A 21,811-nucleotide genomic window follows, 5' to 3' on the forward strand; every position below is an offset into this window, starting at 1 on the left:
TTATATTTCAATCATTTATTTCAATAATAATTCTAGTGGATTATCAGAACCGTTCACACAAATCTCTGCCAGTTAAAGCCATAAAATAAATGCTATCATACAATACTGACGAGTTGAGGTAGATACGGTACTGACTGCTGAGGGTTTCACTCCTACACGTTTTTACTATCCTTGTCATGACCCCCCTGATGACGGAAATAACAAGGAATTCAAATACGTTGGATGCAACAGTTATACTGCACCAAAAACAATGAATATAATTGTTAGCCTTGACTTGGATAGTTATTACTCAATAACAAGAAAGTGCAGCAAGTAATCTGCGAAGATGAACTGCATCATCTGTGTATAAGGGTATAGTGTATTCAACGTGAAACACTACATCCCATTCTTTCTTTAACTGCCAGCTTTTGTTTTTAAATAAACAATTATCCATCAAAATCTTCCAACATGACAATCTTCTGTCAAAGATAATACACAATTTAAATTTCTTTCAGTATGGATCAAGTTGGTTTTAAATTTATGTTACTGGAGGCCTCAAATCTCAAGCTTTAGTTGATATCTAACATTCAATATGATAACAGACCTGACCTTTCTCCACGTTTTGTTTATTGCCAAGATTTTATGTGGGGATCCTTTTGGGAACACGTCTACACGCATGGCTTACCATGTTCTGTATGCCTAATTGGTACACATTTTTAATTCCATTCATACAAAACTAAAATAAAATCGCATGTTTTTGTCAAATACTTGCATGCCTTTAAAAAGTTGTGAAAAACACAATGTGAAACTTTGCCAAATCAAACAAAAATATCTTTAAATACAACAAAATAATGCCATATTTAAATTTACACTGCTTGTTTTTGTCATAAATCTCAGTAGAGACTCACATGCATAACTTTTAACACTTGATTGTTTGAAATGGATTTTAAGTTTTCTCTTGATGAAAAATAGTTTATGATATATCAAAAGAATTTCTCTTCCTACCATGTGCTGCATTAAACATAAAATTTTCAAAGCAAGAAAAAAAACTTTTGAAAATGATAAAAAGTTAACTGAGTGCCTATGAAAGTGATAACATAAGAAATTGTATTGCATGTTCTTTGTGAGAAGAATTCCCAGATGTTTTTATGTTATCCCATTAAACCCAGAAAGGAATATGGCTTCTTTATGATTCATGGTTCGCTTAGGACTCACTCAACCTCACCTTATTGTAGTCAACTGACAAACAAAAAACTTGAACTACCAAAATATTCTCTTCTTTCATTTCAAGTTCCATCTCATTAAATTTTACAGTCAATATTATTTAAAATGTAAATTACTTTTAGTATTTTTACATATTTTTGTTACCCTTTAAAGCAATTTGATAAAATATTTCAAAGCATAAAAACAAACTATCGCCTGCCATGAAATGGAAGGCTATGAGTTGCTCTTTAAAAGTCATTATAATCTGTGAAACATTATATTTGAGCTTCCAACCTAACCATAACTGAAAGAAAAAATACTTTCTAACATTATTTATGACATATTTCATTTTAAGCAGAAGCACATGCATAATCATTTAATGGCCATACTGTTGTATATGAAAAATTGATTTATAGTTATAATGTTGTGTGTGTGTATATATTAACACGAAAAGGGGGTAATATTTCAAGCCAAGTATTTGAGGTTCTAATTGGGGTGAAATTGCCCCACACAAAAAACGTTGTAGTATCAAAATATCTAAAACTCAATAAAATTTCAATGTTCTGATAACAAATCATGATAAATTTGACAATTGTATTTAAGAGAAGCTACAGTTTGACAAGTGCAATATTTTTCCTGGGGACTGTAACAATGCACCCATACTTAAGGCCAGCAGCAATGTATAGATTATTGTTTACACAGTATAACTGGGTTTTATATTGAATATTAAACAGGGTAGAGTCAATATTTGCCAAATCACATCAACATGGCCATAAACATAATACTCTAACAAGGTGTATGTCAACAAAGTACTCATTCCAATTGGCATGTCCAATTACAATTCCATGCCAATCTTTATCATACAAAAGTTAGTTCAACTAATTCAATTATAATCATGAGAAAGACTTTGATTTCTCCCATTGTGAGCCCCATCTATGAATGCCTGTATGCAGGTGTGCACATAAGAAAGATTATAGTGAGATAAGACCAGAAACACATTCTGAGAGGCCCAATAACTTATCTTTCAGAATTAAATGTAAACCTACTTAACTGTTTTACCAAGACAAAACAGCCTTTCCTTCATGATAAAGATTTTGGAAAAGATTTTAAGTAAAATCAAGGTGCTGAGACACACATCTGTACAAAGCATCTATTCTTTGTTTACAACACCTGTAACAAAATTGACAATTTACTCATTATGTATGGAATCATTTAACAACACATTCAGATAAATATTTTCAAAAACAAATTAACTTTAATCTCCTCTTCACAACAATGAATATAGAGATTAAGTTTTTATTTTTTATCAGTGACCTAACTTAATTTTAACAAAATTGTACTTAGAGGACTTTTAACACATTCAAAACCTCCACTTTCAACCTAACATAAGATGAATAGAGGATTAAGGAGTAAGCAGGGCCTATCTATTCAACTAACTTTCAGATTTCAAATTAAACATTCAAGAAAGACGCTTTGAACTTTTAAAAGCGGTCAACTTAAGAAAAGGTGAATTCAAAGGCAATACTTGAGAAAAATTTAATTAAGAAATAAGTGAAACTAACACATTTTTGAAGGCTATGTCAACAATAAGCCTGTCCACTTGGTCAATGTAACCACATTATTTCCAATGGAGTGGACACAGTAATTGTGCCGGGAAACACTGGAAAATTCATACAAAACATGGTATTCACAGGTCATCGTCTCAACCTGACAATAAAGCTGTATTCATTTGAATGAAGGATCAGAATATTTCTGTGTGTTAATTGTGATAGAAAATCAACCCCTTTCCCCTTGTATTGTATAAACAAGACAAAAGCCTACTTTTCTTACCAACCATATTCATTGCCTTTGAGCAGCTAACAGTCTGCCATTATGGATTTGAGTTTCAATTTATGATCACTTAGGTCAAGAATTTTAAACTTGAATGACAAAAGATTTGGGAACGGTTCTTTATCCAATTTTACACTTGTAATTTTATTACAAGTTAAGTATCAGTCCACATAAAATTCAGACACTGCCAATGGTACAGTGATTCATGATGAAGAAAAACCAACCACACAAAAGATGCTTTTTCAGTCTATAAGCGCTATACTTTCACAGAACGATAATCATTTCAGCATTCAGATCTGCACTTTTTAGAAAATCATACATTCTTCTCCAACTGAAATCAACCAAATGAAATCAAATCAAGAGTGATAACTCTTGCAAAGTGCCAATTTCATGTACAATCTATATAACTCTTATCTCAAAAGCGCAACAACCAAATGAAAAACTAAGACTGGTCATGTGATCAGTAGCTGTTTCTGAACAAGAAATAAAACTGAGTTTGATGGGTTTTTGACATGCATGAATCATCTGTCTGATTTTTAAAAAGACTGATACTTAAATGTTCATTAGGTGTCATTATGTGAAGCAAGGGACCTGAAAAATACACTAGCCTAGGTTTAATGGCTTTATTTTTGTTTTTGTGTATTTTGCACTTCAATACACCTCTATAAAAATCTCCCCTTCTAAACTGACTTACTAATTTAGCTCACATTAGTATAAATCTTTACCTTTAGATGTTTAGAGTAAACATCACACTCTGATTTGCCTAAAAAAGATTCAAAAATGTTGCCCCTCAGTTCACATAACAACAAAGCTCAAACTAAGATTTTTAACATCAACATAGGTCTTTCTGCATTCAAATCTCTCAAACAGTAGACATCCATTTACATATGCTCTCACTCTCATATAAAACCTTACCAAGACACCCTTATATAAACCTACTGACACTTGATTCATCCATTACACAAGCATACATGTAAATTTGCACATTATTTCATGAAAATAACAGCTTGTATATCACTGCAACAACCATACATTAATAAGGTTCAAAACAATACAACAAATATCACTTCTCACTTCTATATACATGTACAATTTCTATAATCAGAGGAGAACATTTCATTCAACTCTGAATTTGTTTTAGCTCCAGTTATAAAAATTGGAAATTTGAAAATTGCTTTCGAAACATTGAAGACAGATGTATATTACAGCACTGTATACTTAAACTAATAAAAGTTAAGTAAATTTTCCCATGAGGTATAGATTGCTAAAAATGAGAGAGAAGCCAATATCACTGTATCATTTCAACCTATGCACCTTAAATATATAGATCTCTATACTGTAACAACAAAACAGAATAATTCCCAAAGTTTATCATGATGGTATGGATAATAAAACACATAATAGCACTGAAATAAGTAGTATCCTTGATGTATACCAAGGGTTAGTCCAAACTGACAATGCACTACTTCTAATTGGTAAATCGGTTCGATTGCCCTGAGTTTTGCTTAGTTCTGGGTTTAATTCTATTAGGTCCTGCCATGCTTGATAAGCCGCCGCTGTGAAATTCTCATCACCCGTTGTTAAGAGATCAAAAACACAAGAATCGAAGTAAAAATCCATAACACTAGCATCACGGCATATTTTAATCGCTCTGTTTAATCCCATTTTTCCTAGATGTCCTTTGTTTTGCACCTCACTGAAAAACTTTGTGTAATCAATTCTCTCATTATTTGGACATCCTTGAACACACAATTCAAGATTGTCTTTTATTTTACTGGAATTCAAAACTTCTTCTGGCATTTTTATGGCAAATGTAAAATATCGTCCTATTTGTTGCACTTTGATAGTTGTGTCTATATATCGCAGATAAATTTCCACTTTTTTACCAGGTTCTTTCTCAATAATTTCCACACTTTTTTCGGGACCATAGTGTGTCTGTCCTGATGAGAAGGAACCTGGCAGATTGTCTGTTTGAGCTGTATACGTAATAAACTTTTCTGATGCACAGTCTTCATTTTTCTTAATGATCACTGTAAGCTGAAAAAGAAATGGAGAGAAAATGAAATATCAACATCACAAAAGCAGCTAAATGTATTACGATGATAAAAAATAGGGATAATTGCTTTCTATGTACAAATGGCTAAAAGCTAATTTTGTCAAATACCCTAAGGAATAGAAATTCACCAAAACAAACCATAAAATCCCCCTCCACTACTAAGAATTTCAGTTTCTTTCATTTTTGTCATTTTTTTTACTTATTTAACTTGGAAACTGGATTTAAAGGTTTCAGCAGTGACTAGATTTTTGACTGCCCTTCAAAGAGCATGTAGCAAGCATGTCTACATGTAAATGATATATAACCTACATGATACATGTACATATATTTGGGTATGTCAAAAGAGAGAAGAAATTTAGACAAGACAGTCAACAACTACCTATGTTTTCCTGTTTAGTTATTACAGTCTTTTTGACCTTTAGTCTATTTTTAAGTTCAAACAAACAATGATTTGGGAATTTGTTAAGATTTATCTTATCATTTCCACATACCTTGGTAAGGTTTAATACATGTACATGTATTTGTAAACTCCAAAATATTTGTCTTTTATCAGACTGCCAAAAATGAAAATTGCATCAACATATAGATAAATGACCTGATGGCCATAAAGACTAGCAGGGATACACCTACTCCACGACTCATCTATAAACTTTTTATAAAAAAGTGAGAACTGCTACTTCTTAAGGATATTCCACTTTTACAGTGATGGATCAAGGGGGCTTGGGGGGCAGGGGGTGGTGGGGGAAGGGAATTGGAGGCCCCTGTTTGTTGGAAAAATATGTTAATTTCAAGGGAACTTTTGGCAAAGCAAGTAATAGCCTGGAACCCCTCCTTTCCATCTCTAGATCCATTACTGTATTACATGTACTTGTACATTACTATCTGTATCAAATATTCCCAGTGCTTTAACTTTTGCCAGCCATTCAATACATTCTTTAACTTAAACACTTTACTTCAGAAATGTACATTTAACTAATCATTTTTCTCTGTTTCTAAAGCATATACATACATGCACTTACTTTAGTTTTTCTATGTTTATCAAATATTTGGCAAAGTTTATTAACTGTTTTAGTAAGTCAAGACCTAAACTAGTTTACAAGACACTGTACATGTGTAGTTCAACTGACTTCAGTGAAATTACAGATTTTCCAAAATTCGGAGATTTCACTATCAGTATCTAGGCAAGAAATACATGTAAATGTATGTGCATATTTACTACATACCTCTCTAGAGAGACCATCTAATACCTTTAGAAATAGTACAGTGTAATCCCCATTTTCAGGTTAAGAGGTTACTTTCCCCCTTGCCCTACATGTACATGTACTTAACTTGTTTTGACATAACAATGGTTAAGTGAGTATAATCCCCCTAAATATCTTGAACCATGTCTAATGTATATGCACTGGACAGATGACTGTTGTAAATACTTGTTTAAATCATTTATGGTAATTAATTCTACTCCTTCGGTGTCAGTGTTGTCATGTACACACCTTTACATTAATACACATGTGTACACACAAAATAAACTACATTGTAAATATTCTACAAGTTTCTCACATTTTATAGACAATACTGAAAACTAGTACAAGTAGGGAATTTCAAAATATGAAAGTCTAGATCAGTTATACATCTTTAAACTACATGATACTAAATATATGTTCACTGGTACTATACTGTATATACTAAATAAAATATGTTCTATCTTACATGTAGGACCTCTTATAAAATGTTTCAATTTTAGAGTAAGAAATACATGTACAATGTACATGCACTGTCAATTTGTTATACTTAAGCATGTATCTGCAGTCTGGTAGAAAAGGGTAGATGGTCAAATTTGTCAACTTGGGAAAATCATATTTACATATGTATGTACAGCAAAACTTGTACATATATATGACTTGGTTGTAAAATAAATGCTTTAAATGGTATAATAATGATTTATGTCATGGAAAAAAACACACAACATGGATTTCATTTTGAGAACACTCTTCACTGTAGTAACATCATTTTTACCAAGATCAATACCCACAGATAAACTTTTGGTACAGCATATTTTACTGAACACAAACCAATACCCCAAAACATTGTCAAAAAAAAAAAAACTTTTATAAAATATTTTAATAACATACATAAAACCTTCATTAAGTAGCTACATTTATATTATATCCCCTTCTCATAAAGCACATCAGTCTTTCTATGCAATTCATAAACCTTATAATAATTTCCAAAATAAATCTAGCTACAATGAAAGTGCAGTTTTTGTCTTTTAAAGATGTTTATCCTCCACTCATTTTCTTCAGTACAATGTATGTTATAAATTGTAATGTCAATGTACACATGAAGACTGAATACTGGAAAAAATGAATTGTCTTATGAATTTCAAAAGTAGACAAAGAGTGGGTGTATACATCCATGTACATGTATCAATATATAATATCATTTATTGCTAAAAAAATCTAAATGTCATTGCTTTTTAAGATATTTCACAACTTATCAATTTAAAACATTCAGATTCAAAAACTTACATGCATGTGTTCAAAATGCTCAAATCAATCTCAGCCCATGGTATATGAAGTTCCATGGGTAAGAATTGTTGGAACTTACGAATTTTATTCTTACATTGTAGATCCCTGTTAACTTTTAAAAAATACATGTACATGTATGCACTAAGACACACATGAAATAAAAAATAAGATTATGTTACATGTAAGGTAGTGTATCTAGGACCGTCAAGTAATATAAAAAAAAATCATAACATCTTAACCCAGGATGTTAAAAAACTAAAAATCAAAGCAAAAACAAAACATTGATACTACACAAAAGGTTAACACCTTCATCTAGTGTGTAGTAAGTGTATAATATGTGTGTGTTAAAATCTCTGGCAAGGCTGTGTAGTTTAATTTTACAGATTGCTAGATTTATGTTCATTAAACATTTTATACCCATTAATGTATTTTAAACTTTGGAGAGTAGTGTACTAAGTTAATCCTAATATAACTGAATTTTACAATGTGTAGAGGTAAACAAAGACATGAAAATCCATTCATCTTGTGTTTGACCTAGAAAATGGATGTTTATCATATCAACACTAACTTATCCAGAGATTTTGTTTGAATAAGAAATATAACAGTGATCTAAAACTTAATATAAGAATATTGATGTGAGTTCATGTGTGTACATATGGTCATTGAAAAAGTATTTTATTAAAATTGGTTTTAAACCAATTATGGAAATCAGTCACTCCTAGTGAATATTTCATGTACTATCTACAAACTTCACTGTACATACAATGTTGCTTTAGATGTTGGGTAGAATTGTGTTATTTGGAAAATAAAAAACTAAAAAGACATAAGATGTACATGTTCATTAAATGTACACGAGTAATGGTACAGTACCTGTACTTTCCCATCTATTACATGTATATTGTACATTTGTACATCAAGTACACATACTTCATTGTACATGTACATTTGTACATGCAAAAATATACAAAAAAGCATCTTAAGTCTTTTTTTTTTTTATATTTTTAGTTTTTGTAATAAACATATTCAGGATGAAACAAATATGGCATGAACAAACGTAATGGTTGACATCTCGTATTTTCAAAATCTTTAATTGTTGTTTAAACTTTGTTTTCTGAGTTGATACATGTACAATGTACATGTACATATTTTTACATGACTACAAATGTTTACATATACAAAGTCATTAAGAGAAATGGTAAAATTAGTCTAACCAGAAATTACTACATATATTCTTGTAAGGTTGAGAATCTCACTGAGAACACTAAGTTTAAGCTGCATGGTTCTAATAAGACAACAAAACTTTTTTCATGTCTTGCGATATTCTGGATATACTAATCATCTGCTTTGGGCACTGAGTTCAATATTATGAGCTGGATATAATGTGTGGCTTTGATTTTTAAAAATAATACACTGGTATAGTGCATGTAAAATGTTGAATATAATACATACATGGCATACAATATACATATAAATGTTACACATGGTTCAAAACTTTGTTGTAAAATGTGTGCAACATGTTGAGCAACAATCGCTTTAAACCACCATCAAATTCTAAACATGCTTCATTTCATAAGAAATTATTGTTTTCTAGTATGCTCTTTGTGGTAACTTAGCTCTTTTGCATTTTTTTTATGAAGGTGTAACAGCTTTCACTTTCAGATAATTGTTTTCATTTGAAATGGAATAAATTCATAAGAAACTGTATAAAGAACCTAATTATACATGTATATGTCATGTAATATACATTTTGTATGTACAGACTGTAGTATAAATCTGAAACATCTAATCAAATACTTCTTACATGGAGGCTAAAAAAAAATATGTGTGTTTCCTGTTACCCTACATACCCTAGTTTTCTGTGCCTACCCTGAACGTTTTATGGCCATTTTGGCTATAGTACTGTTAGTCTTGACTGTTTCCCCATTAACTCAATGTAAAGTGTTTTTAAAAAATAAAATAATTACCGGTGCACCTGGTCCATGCTCCCAGTTTTTAGTGGAGTCTGAGTTGCTCATTTACTTTTGTTACTTTGTATGTATGATTTTAGTTACTTTATGTTCTTTGTTGTGTATGTCTGTTTTCCATGTCTGGTCTTTGTACCTGGATTACATTCTTTTGATTACCGCTATAACCTTGGTTCCCTTGATAACTCCTTACTACCTACCCTATTTCGTTCATGTAGGTATCAGGAAACAAAACTACTAATTTGTTTTTTGCCATAACAAAAATAACAAGATATGATTACCTTGCTTGTAGCAGTAGCTGCCTCACTTTTTATCACCCGATCATTTGTAACTTGAACTGTCAAATGTTTATTGTCTACAAGAGCCCAAGCACCCTCTACTTTACAAGTCTGAAAGTCCTCATGAAACGTCCTCAAATGAGGATCACCAAATAATCCACACTGTTTATATTTCTGCTGTCCGCTAAATGAACACATCCTATCATCTCTTGGTGGAAGAGGACCTACAACCTTCATTGTATCCTGATTAAACACTTTGGCTGCTGGGTCAGCTGAACAACGATGTCGACGCATGTTCTCTTTCAATCCAGCAATAATTCCATTATAAGTCAGATCAGATATGCAGTATCTTCTCTGCTTTGTTAAACAGTCTATATAAGTCCTGAGAGAAATACAATGTGGTTTTTCAGCTTGTTGTGCAGCTATAAGTGTCACTTTTACAGTCCCTTCCGCATCTTTTGCTGTACTAAATAAAGCTTGACAATGAGCAATATCACATGCTGAACCTGAAACAAAGGATAATAATAAAATAATTGAACTGATAGACAAAATCTAGGCAATCGTCAAAAGAAATTGTAAAAAGAAGGAAAGTCCAAATAACAAATGGCAATATCAAGGAAGAAATCAGATATTTGGAAACTACCACAATGGTCATGACTTCCAACAAAAATCTTCAATTTCTATATAAAATCCACAACCCTTAGTTCAACAAAGGAGTTAAGTAAAAAGTTAATAACAAGAGAAAAAAATGTACACATAAACATTGTACCTGTTTACAAGTACATGTAGTTAATCACTTTACTTTACAAGGTTCCAAAACTTTCCATTTGTCTAACGCTATTTTAAGCCTTTTGAGAATTAATTCACTTCTAAGTGATATAAATGTTCTTAGCCATTTTGCATACAGTCATACTTTTCCTACATGTTCTGTATAAAAAGTGTTTTTTTTAAATCATTTGTTCAATCTACCTTAAATATAATAAGTACATACATGTACATGTACTACAAAAACACAAACCGTTTTGTGCATTTATTACATACATGTACATTTCGGTTTTGGTATATGTATATTAAGAGTTAACTGGAATTTAAATTATATTTTCCTTATTGTGAACAATTAAAATTCTGAGCTGTAATTCCAAAATTTTGGATGCATGTATAGCCATTGTAAATGTACATGTACATGTAAATGCACAATTCAAATGCAGTCACATCATTCATAATACTTTTTTAAATGTACTATTTAATTTAATAAAGTATTATGCACACATGTTCATGTACATTTATTTACTTATACATTTTTGTACATGGGAAAAAAAATATATACATGTATATATAAGTCACACTTGATTAAATGCAGTAATATATGTATAATAATATCTGTATACAGTTGACCTTTGTTTTACAGAGTCATCATTTATCATATTACCATAAATGTATAAGGCCCATTTACTTGGGGTGATGCTGACAGTACTCAATTCAAAATGCACATCCATTATAATTTCTTTAGGGTTTTCAAGAAAAAAAATAAATAAATACAAAGAAAAGATTTTTTTGGATTTTTCTGTTTTGTATAGATAGATAATGTTACCATATGTTCTTTCTCTAGTATTTAATGGTTGTCAAAGTACAAAAACACCCCCAACCCCAAAAGAACTAAAATAAATTTTCAACTGTCATACATGTACAGTAACAAATATAGTATACAAAGTCAGCAGAGACTTACTTTACATAAACATGATTTTTAAGCATTCTATCAAAATGAATAAATTTAAAGCTTCCAAATACAAACGCATAAGTAAAATTGGGTATTTTACTTTAAATATCAGATACTTTTAAGATTAAGAATGACTGAGTTGATCTGGAAAATATCTAAAAGTAAATTTAGAAGATAACACTACTATGTCCGTAGTTTTCCCTGTAAAACGAACCAAGACGAATTTGAAAGCATATTGACATTTGCACAAATTTTTAATTTGAGCTTAGTTGTTGTAGTAACAAGTTCGGTGTGTGCACAGTTAGCCCCCTTGAATACCAAATGTTTTGTGTATTGTGTGAAAATGGAGTCAAGATATTTTAACTTACCGAATGAAATGCACATTACAAATATTGCTGTAATAAATAACCTGTTGATCGGGGGCTTGGGTGGGTAACAGAATCGATTGATACCCATGCCCTTCCATTCGTGAGCAACAGGGTGCAAAATTCTCCAAACCTTCCGAACACCCGAACCGCTCGTCAAAACACTGTAAAGAAGCAAAAGAATGTCACTCAATAATCCACGATTCCAAAGCACAATTCACATGTAAATATATTATTGTATCCGTAACTACATGGTGTGTTTACCAATCAATTGTCTAATTAAGTGAATTCCATGAAATTAATTGACTAATTAGCACATTCACTATCTGTCCAACCAGCACATAATCCACAACTGATCTACCGATAGTTGTTCTACAACAAAATAGGTCAGGAGGCGGGGTTTACATGTCATTCTAACACTATCTTACGAATCGCGCCTTTTCATTGGTCAAAGCCTGCTAAATTTATTACCAAGATGTTTTAGCTGTCATATTTTTTTATTGCTGTAAAAATGCTTCGATGATATGAGAAAGTGTTGAACCTTACTCCAAAATTTTTACCATTCTTAGTGTGAACATAAATAAATTCTTTATTTTAACAATTAAATTCAACAATTGTATTGGAAAGAGTAACGGACCATATATATATATATCCCAAAGCACGAACTTTTAAGAAACAAATGAAAAAAAACTTGGTATTCTAGTTGTAACAACAAACAAATTAAACAAATAAAAAGGAAGCAAACTACCGTTTACACATTTTCCTGGGAATTTTTGCGAAAACAGTATTTTTGCGCTTGAATATATGTTTACATTACATGTACATGTATTATACAGATATGCAATTATTCATATCATAATGACAAGTTTGCCACATTTGATTTAATTTAGTAAATGGTCGCGTGTCACTCAATTCGGATGTCATCCACAGATCTATACAGTTCATAATTTTGACACTGCTTGGACATTCCAAATCAAATAAATCAGATTAATAATAAAATTGAAAATTGTGTTAAATACAGACTTTTTTCTTCCCACAACTTCATGTGTGTTTGTTTTGGAGCGCTAAAAGAACGACAAATGTAACTTTACCGGAATGTTAGGTGAATAAAATAATTTTTGAGTTTGACGTTCTCGGTAAGTATATGAAATACTGAATTACAAAAAATAGCTGTATTATTTTGGTCAAAGAAAAATTGCTACAACATACGAAAAGAGCAGTTCCAAATATGGCAGTATTTTATGTTTTAAAGAGATAGCACAGAGAAACATCATCACTTAATGAACGTTTTTTGCCACGAAAAACGGAATAACCCTTTAAGTTAATTTTTTCGGTCCACGCACTCACCTTTTAACTTGGATATGTAAAGCCATCTTTGGACAAGTTTTATTATTTGCTACACTTTTTTGAAGAAGCCTAAGTGCAAAATTATTCATTAAAATTTTGGGTCTGAATCTGTATTACCACTTTATATATGAAAGGAAGCCATACATGTATTTGACCAATTACTTGAGCCGTTTTAATAAGCCTTTCTGTTTTTCGACAAACCTACTTTCGGCTTGGCACGAGCTCCCAAATTTACAGACTGCACCCAAGCCCGTTCTTTGATTTCCAAGAACAAAGAATAATAATTACAATACATAAAAGAAAAAGTTCATAAAATTATGCAAATATGACATACTTTAAAGTACGACAACAAAAAAAACAACCCAAAAACAACGCTCAGGCACCATTGACACAAAATGAAACAGTCAGAACTTCCTTTATCCTGCAAGTCTCGATCCTCGTTTCATTATTGTTGGATATTTATATGTAGGCTTGGGGGACGTAGCACTATCCAAATAAAAAAGGAGAGGGTTGCAGGGTCAGTAGAAACTCGGACTAGAGATGATGCAGCCGTGTTTCTGTACGTCGCTATGTTTCAATACAACGGAGTTGATCACGGTGAACGAACTTGTGAATGAAAAGAAACACTGCTTACACACCAAAAAGCATGGAGACAATGTTGACAGTCATCCAAAAAGCCTGAGTCATGAGTCTGTCAACTGACTATGATTGAGACAGTGCTAGATTTCCCCGTTTTACAATAATTAAAGAAGTCGTTTCTTTGTATTTCTTTCTCATTCCATTTATTTTCTTGGAAATATCGCCGATAAAGTAATCCTGAATTGAATGTATAATTTTCCAAGCGTTGATATGAAATAGCTATTAGGTTGTTTTACGGCCTGGATAACTGCAATTGAACAAGCTTCTAAGAATGTGTGCTCCCTAAAGACACATTCAAATTACTGAGTCTTCGTTATGCAATTTGTTTATCACGATATTCCTGAATAAAGCAGTTGCTTTATTTGAATGCATGATATATGGAATTGGTTCTTAAAAAGGAAAGAAATGGTGCGGAAAATAAGCTTTCAGCGGAAATAATGAATTTGATATTTTCCTGTTGCCAATTGATGGATGTCCCCGGTATGCATGGAACCAAAAAAAAAAAGTCAGGAAAGTACAAATGTAGGAAGTATATGTATAAATACACAATATACAGATAATTTGGCTGCGTAGATTTTGACTATATTGCACACTACATCACAAGGAAGTGTTCTGTTATTCAGCTGAGTTAACCTTTATGAAAATAAAATAAAACCACACACACACAAAATACAAAAAAATACACATGAACAACTAAAACAAACAAACAAACAAACAAAACGGCAAACATAGAAGTAAGTTCTTTAATGTATATCTCCTAGAGTGAGTGTAAAGATCGCAAAAATACAAGGTTACAAAATAAAATTATGGAAGTTTACCCATTATGAGCACATCATAAACTTTTCTGATTAAATTGAAAATTCTGTACCTTCAGTGCTGATTTGACTTGACAAAGATAGAACTGAATGTCATCACTAATATATTCTGATTAGTAGATATTTTAGCATTTGACACCAATGTTCTATCATCTAAAGATTAAGATTTAGACCAATGAATTGATTCAACAGACCCGTTATAAAGGTTAAAGAAACTTCTGTTGAAGTAGAGCCTGTCTGAAAAGTTGAAATAAAGGGACACCAAAGTTTTGATAGGACCGGACCAAAAAGGGGGAATCAGGAAATCGTACCAGGCATTTACAGTAACAGGAGGAATTGAGGGAAACCAAGGATTATAACATGTATAACCTGACAGAAAAGTGGGAAAAAGGGAAACCAAGGTTTCGACGGAAACAGATACTCTCGGAAAAGGGGTAATCAGGAAATACTATCAGCCAGTAAAAAGTGATATCGAAGGAAACCAAGATTTTGATATAAGGAGGTCTAACGGTAGCCCACATTTCATACAAATACACCCTACAGAAAAGGAGAGAATCAAGCGAAACTATTGTTTTAATAGAACTTAACAAAAATTGGTGAAAACAAGGGATAACATGTTTTTTTATTGAAAATGATAGAACTGACAGAAAAGAAGAGAATCGAGAAAAAAAACTCTTGTTATGATAGATTCAGGCAGAAAAGGGTGGTAATCATGGGAAACGACCTGACAGAACTGGGGAAGGGTTAAAGAAAGACCACAGTTTTAATGGAACCCAACAGAGAAGGAGGAAAATAAAGCAAAACCATAATTCGAATAAAACATGGCAGAAAAGGGGTCAATGGAATCCACAGATAGAGTAGAACCAGACAGAAAAGAAGAGAATCAACAGGAAGGTTCAGTGTTAATAAACATGACAAAAATGGGGAAACACGGCTATAATAGAACCTGACCAAAAAAATGTAGAAACAAACAAGAGAAAATATCTGTTACATAAAATCTGACAGGAAAGGAAAAGGGGGGGGGGTCAAGAGAAACCACACTTTCTATTGGAACCTGACACAAAAGGAAAGAATCAAGGAGAACCAAGATTTCATTAAAACCTGACAGAAAATTGGGAAGTCAAGTGAAATAGTGGTTTTGATAGAAAAAAAATTATGATAGAATTTACCAACAATCCTTTAACTACCTTGTCCCCGTGAACTTACATAGATACTAACACATGCATGCATATATTCAGTTAAAAACTCGAACAGATTCACTGACTTTAGTCGTTAAAAATAGGAGTGGAAATAGCTTTTGGATTTTTTTATGAAGATGATAACTATAAAAACAATAAATTTGATAATGTACACGTATAATGACCGACGAGTCGAAGGGCCTTGCATGTTTGTACTTTTGTTAAATATTTTTTAACTAGTAAAATTCAAGCTCACGTCTCCTGTGGTGAAATAAAAACAATGTCTTTTCTTGTAACGAGTAATACATAAACTCAACTTTAAAAGGAAAATAGGCAATGGAATTTATTTATTTCCTAATTGAGTTTATATGATATATATCTGCAGGTGTGCTGTACACCTGGGCACACCTGAGGCTTAAAACGACATGGATTTATACTTTGACACTTTCTTGTTTAAAATAAATATTTTTATAAACAACAATGTTTACATGAATTAGCGAGATTTTTATTTTATTAATTATTCTTAAATTACCAGACAGTTTTTATTCCTTCTGGAAGAATTGTACAAAACTGGCGTAACAGATTACTTTGCTAACATAAATCTCCTTATTGGCAGATTCAAAGGGGGTGTCCGCCGCACCGCCCCCCTCGTCTGAATGCTCAAAAATGTTTGTTGGTAAAACTGGCATTCTAAGGCCAATCAGCGGACTCCTAGTTTAGGAATTTCTGGATCCGCTGCTGGCAATTAAACTATTCATCGTATATGCATAAATGAGTTAAAACAGACCCAATGGATCTCTCTTTGTTCGAAAATTTTGGTTGATTGTGTATAAATCACTGGAATGAGCTCCATTTTTCGTAATCTCTCCTTCACATGCATTTTCTCCAATATACAAATATGGAGTGAATTAACCATTCCTGCTGACTTCAGTTACCTATGTCCCTTTATCTATGTTCCGTCATCCCACAAGACATGCTAGGAGAAGGCCTCCAAGATCTCAATTTTAATCCACCAAATTTCTGCTCTAGCTTTTTGTATTGAACTCGTCAACATTTGTTGTAGTACTGAAGAGCCATCACTGGCTCACATCTTTGTACAGTACCTCACCATCACTGGCTCACATCTTTGTAACATATGATGCAATCTAAATGATTGCTGAGAATAGATCATTTATATTAACATATAGTGCGAAGCCATTTAAGGGCAAAAATTTCGTCATTTTGAAATCCGCTCTGTTCATTCTTATCAAACACACACGTAATGTTTTCTCATATGTTACAAAAAATCTTTGATGTAACGATACATGAAGCGATGGAAAATATATCTACTGGGTAAAAAAGAGCCATAAGACACGTGGTTAGCTCATTAGCAAAGTTTCTTCCGTCATTAGGGACAAATTTGTTCCATATGAGTGAAAGAATGCTGGAATGATCGGTCTTTGGTGGGTATCAGATTTAGACACAAATGCAGATTTCAGGTAGCATCTGCAAGTTCCAGGCTCCTTAACCTCAATCAATCTTATTTCTGTTTGTTTGTTTTGTAAGAATTGGTGTGTTTTTATCATAAGTTTATCATACGTTTTTTATTCAGATGTTTCATCTCAAGGTGGGTGAAGAAAAGAATGAGCTATTTTACCCAGATTTTCCGATGAAGTGCTCATTACGTCTAGACAAATAGGTTGCGAAATTCAGTATAGAAAATTAAACTGTCCAGAAATTCAGTTTAGTTGGGTGGAAACATTATTTTCATACTTAAAAAAATGTACCGTCACCTTGTCGTGCAAATTAAAGCTTCCACTTTTTCTTCATTAAAGATGAGTGGTACTTCAGGGGAAAGTTAAAGTCTCTTAGATCATGTAAGATATATTCAAGAACTTGCAAAAGGTCTAATTTTCAGAATCAAAAAGACCCGAGAACTAAAGTTGAAATACGAGTTTCCCATACCAATATCTTCATGGGAATTTTTAACGAAGGTCGAATTCGTACTAATTGCGTCTGTGTAAGCAATACTTATTTACTGAAGATAAATAGAATTCGCTTCAATTTTCTTTCTCAGATCAGGAGTGCTACTATTAACATCGCCAATGGTGAAAATGTAAATACCCCTTAGATCTCATTTACAACTTGAAAATTGTTTACTTTTTGAGTCACAAGGTTTCATATTTGTTACGATGTTGACAATTCATTTGAGGATATTAAATTTCATTGTTATAATTTCAATGCAAGAAGAAACTGAAGAAAAATTCAAAGCAAGTATACGACAATACGAGACGATAAATTTAATTAAATATAACTTTTGTCCCATAAGAATTCGATTTCAATAAAACCCTTTCTCAAAACGAACACTGAGCAAATTCTCCTTATTGGGTTTTGAGTGCTTTTTAATGAGACGGCATCAATTGGAAGGCCCGTTTCACACATTGTGATGCTTAGCGTCATCATTCCCAAACTAAGATCTAATTGAAAAGCAACAAACACTAAAGCACATCGTTAAAATATTTGAACTTTCGATATCTCATTCAAGACTAATAATGATATTCAGGAAACTGCTTTAGAACGAGACATGCATTTTTAAGTGATCTTATTTGAGAAAACGAATGTATAACGATGGTTCGAGTAAAGTTTACAAATTAAAAGGTTTGTATGTCATTAAATTAAAAAAGTTTACCGAACTCTTTGTAGATCTCTATGTATATAATAATGACCTCCTCAAGGTATGAGCACTTTTGTTGTGTACAACATGCTAAAATCATATATAGCAACAAGGCAACAAGCCAAGGGAGACAATTTGTTGAAAAACTACTATGACATGCCTTCAATATTATTGCAATAGCTCACCACATTTATTGCTGCATTGTTAAGTTTGATGTAGAGTACATGTGTCCATGAAGTTCCATAATGACCACTCTTTATATAGTCCCTGTATTATTGCTTTGATTTGTATTTTAAAGTTTTTTTTAGCTATTTCTGTACAATAATCTTTTATATAGCCATTAACATTAAGAGAACTTGCCTTAAGATTTGACAATATAGAAACACTCTAACTTAAGCAGCTACAATGTACGTTTATCTACAATAAACTATTGACCAATGTCTTGTGATCTTATATTAAGTGACTCCGAAGTAACCATAACTTTACTGTTCCGACAGCTTATTGCTTGGGGTTTTTCATTGGTCAAAATTTAAAAAAAATTGAAACAAAAAGGTAACAGACAAAACATCAGAGGAATGTAGTAAACTGTGCATCAGTACGTTTTTCTAGTAGTTAGTCATGTCGTCTTTGAACTTTTGTTCGACACTTTTCTTGTTGATAACACAAAAGAACAAAAGTGGACTTTGGTTAAATGCTCTTAAAAGTTACTTCGTACAGCTGTAAGAAGTTTACTACACCGGTTGGCCCTTGAGCATGTATTTCCATACAAAGATCGAAAGGTTTCAAATTTGACAAGGCTTATCAGGAATTCCCTTTCATAAATTTTATTTACACTCAATATAAAATATGGTAAATTCTCCAATATTGCTAATAAGAAATGTGAAATAAATCTAAGAAGGTTAATTCTGACGGGCAAACATCTAAGTCGATTGTTACTTTAAGAGGTCCAATGTTTACTTTGTCTAGCCCTTCTCTATACACTTAAACATAGAATAGCGTTGATGGCTGTATTCATCAAGTCCTTCAGATATTAAAAGGGTAAATCACGCCCATAAACCGATAAAATCTCATCAACGGCATGATCGTGGTATAGATTAATTTCTTATAATTTTTGTTTTAGTCAGGACTATCTTTAAAGGACCACTTTCATTCTGACCTTAACATATTGGGATCTAAAGACCAAATACAAAAATGTAAATCAAAATAATTATCATCCGGTAACTGAAAATGATTTTTCATAAGAAATTTTCTCAGATATTTTGTAAGTAATCATTTAATTTTTCAAACTTTGGACAACCAAAGAGGTGATAAGAAAAACCTTTATAGTTCTTAACTTAGTCAAGCACCCAAACCCATTAATGAAATGCTGTAAAATGTAGGATAAGTTGACTTTTCAAACAAAATACTCGCGTGATGAATTTTATCTGATTAATATTTTGTATTATTTTTCATTGATATAAATGTATCCGTTAATATCTATAGAAAATCTAAAAGTACATGTAATTCTTTACCTTTTAAGGAGAGCATATACACATTCCATCACATTACTTCATGCTATCGAGATATCAAGAGGAAGAAATTTTGAATTCTGGAAACTTGCTAAGTAAAATAAAAGATTTGAAATGTGGTTTTTATTTCTACTATCAACCGGATGGCACAGGTGTTCACTATACCTGCCCCTTCTAAATGTGTTTCTTACATAGACTAGGAAATTCTCATTTTCATCTGTAGGTACACTTAATCTGTTATTATGCAAAATAATTGAAATAAAATATGTAGCTTGTTCTGAATATACGGCAACTACACGCAAACCAGAAACCGATACTTCAGAAATGCCTTGGCTATATATTTCTTTTAATGCTATAAAATAACCATCAAGATGGATCATTTCACAATATTAAAGCCATGAACCTATTATTTAGCAATTTTAGATTTGACATGGCAATATGCATAAGGGGAAGTAACTCAGAAATTTAATCAGCCAAAGCGTACTAGTAGTAAAAGTGTAATTTACTATCGCATTTTGCAACAACTTAAACCATATTTTCTCAAGATCAAAGAAATTAGATGTGAGAACAAGGGAAGTAATTCATCATTCGATTGTTATCATTTTATCAACATTTTAGGAAGTGCCTTGAGGGTTGAAAAAAAAATGTTACTTTACATTGTTACTGAGCTAGATTTTATAAAATTTCTATTATCTTATCTACTAAGATGATTAATTGATTAAAATTTATTGAATGTTCTTCTGTCAAACATTAAAATTCTATCAAAAGAATATGTCATTTGAAATGTAATAATTAAATTGATTACGAAATAAATAGTCGTTTTTGATGTTACTAGTTTGAATTTACTTCCTAAATTTTTTATTTAGTAGGTGGCACTTGATGTACTAGTAAGTGAAGTTTATGGTGAAGGAAGAAGGAAATTTAAAATCCTTCATCTTGATTTGTCGAAGGAACTAAAATTATTGTAGAAAACAATAATTGAAAAAAGTTTCATTTAACTATGTACCTTGGTTTTGATCTTTTAAAAGAAACAAAACACGTTCGTTCAAATTTAAAGACACAATGAACATCTGGCAGGGAAAAAAGATCTATAAAAAAAAAAAAAAAAAAAAAACCAACAAAAAAAAAAACCAATTACTTATTTTAAGAGGACACTGAAATTGCATAGTTCATAAAAACAAAAGTATCATCCCAATTTCTGGGGGAAAAAACAAACAAAACAAATGCTTCTTTTATGAAACCCATTCTGACTATAAAAGAGTTTATAGATTATAATGAATATCTCTCTTATTCAATTCATGACTTATAAATTCATTTTTTGTCTACATTTTATCCATGTAAGAGAACACATGAAGGGATTACAATTATAATTTCCACAAGGGCAATTCCAAATTCTTATTTTTGTGTAGCATACACATGGAAACATAAAAAATATCAATAATTGACCAACTCACCCCTTACTACATAAAAAAATCCACAAAAATATTATATTGTATAAAGGCCATTCAAATTGTAGTTTGATATCATTGTAGGATCACCAGGATCTGTATAATTGATTTGCTTACTGATCATGATGCATTATTTCAGCCTGTTTTATTTGTAGAAATTTGTGATTTCCCACTTTTTCTTTCCAGAAAAGGAATTTCAAATTGGATATTTTGCATTTAAAATCCATAGATATTACAGAACATTTGTAACAGTAAGCATCCTGGAATTAAGAATAAATCAGTGAGCGACATAACTCACAACCATGA

General features: G+C 31.8%; 1 protein-coding gene across 1 annotated transcript; it reads right to left on the minus strand.

The window, feature by feature from the left end:
• On the minus strand, window positions 1–20,210 carry LOC148622069 (repulsive guidance molecule A-like). The gene is made up of 4 exons (XM_088571582.1): window positions 20,061–20,210; window positions 11,921–12,081; window positions 9,839–10,341; window positions 1–5,049 (listed from the first exon to the last, which is right to left on the minus strand). The coding sequence occupies exons 1-4, from the start codon at window positions 20,087–20,089 to the stop codon at window positions 4,384–4,386; spliced, it is 1,359 nt and encodes a 452-aa protein (XP_088427708.1). The 5' UTR covers window positions 20,090–20,210; the 3' UTR covers window positions 1–4,383.
• Window positions 20,211–21,811: the final 1,601 nt, after the last annotated feature.

Source organism: Perna viridis, chromosome 3, assembly GCF_037379345.1.
Source record: "Perna viridis isolate PV_CMFRI_1.1 ecotype Kerala chromosome 3, ASM3737934v1, whole genome shotgun sequence".
Classification (NCBI taxonomy): Eukaryota; Metazoa; Mollusca; class Bivalvia; order Mytilida; family Mytilidae; genus Perna; species Perna viridis.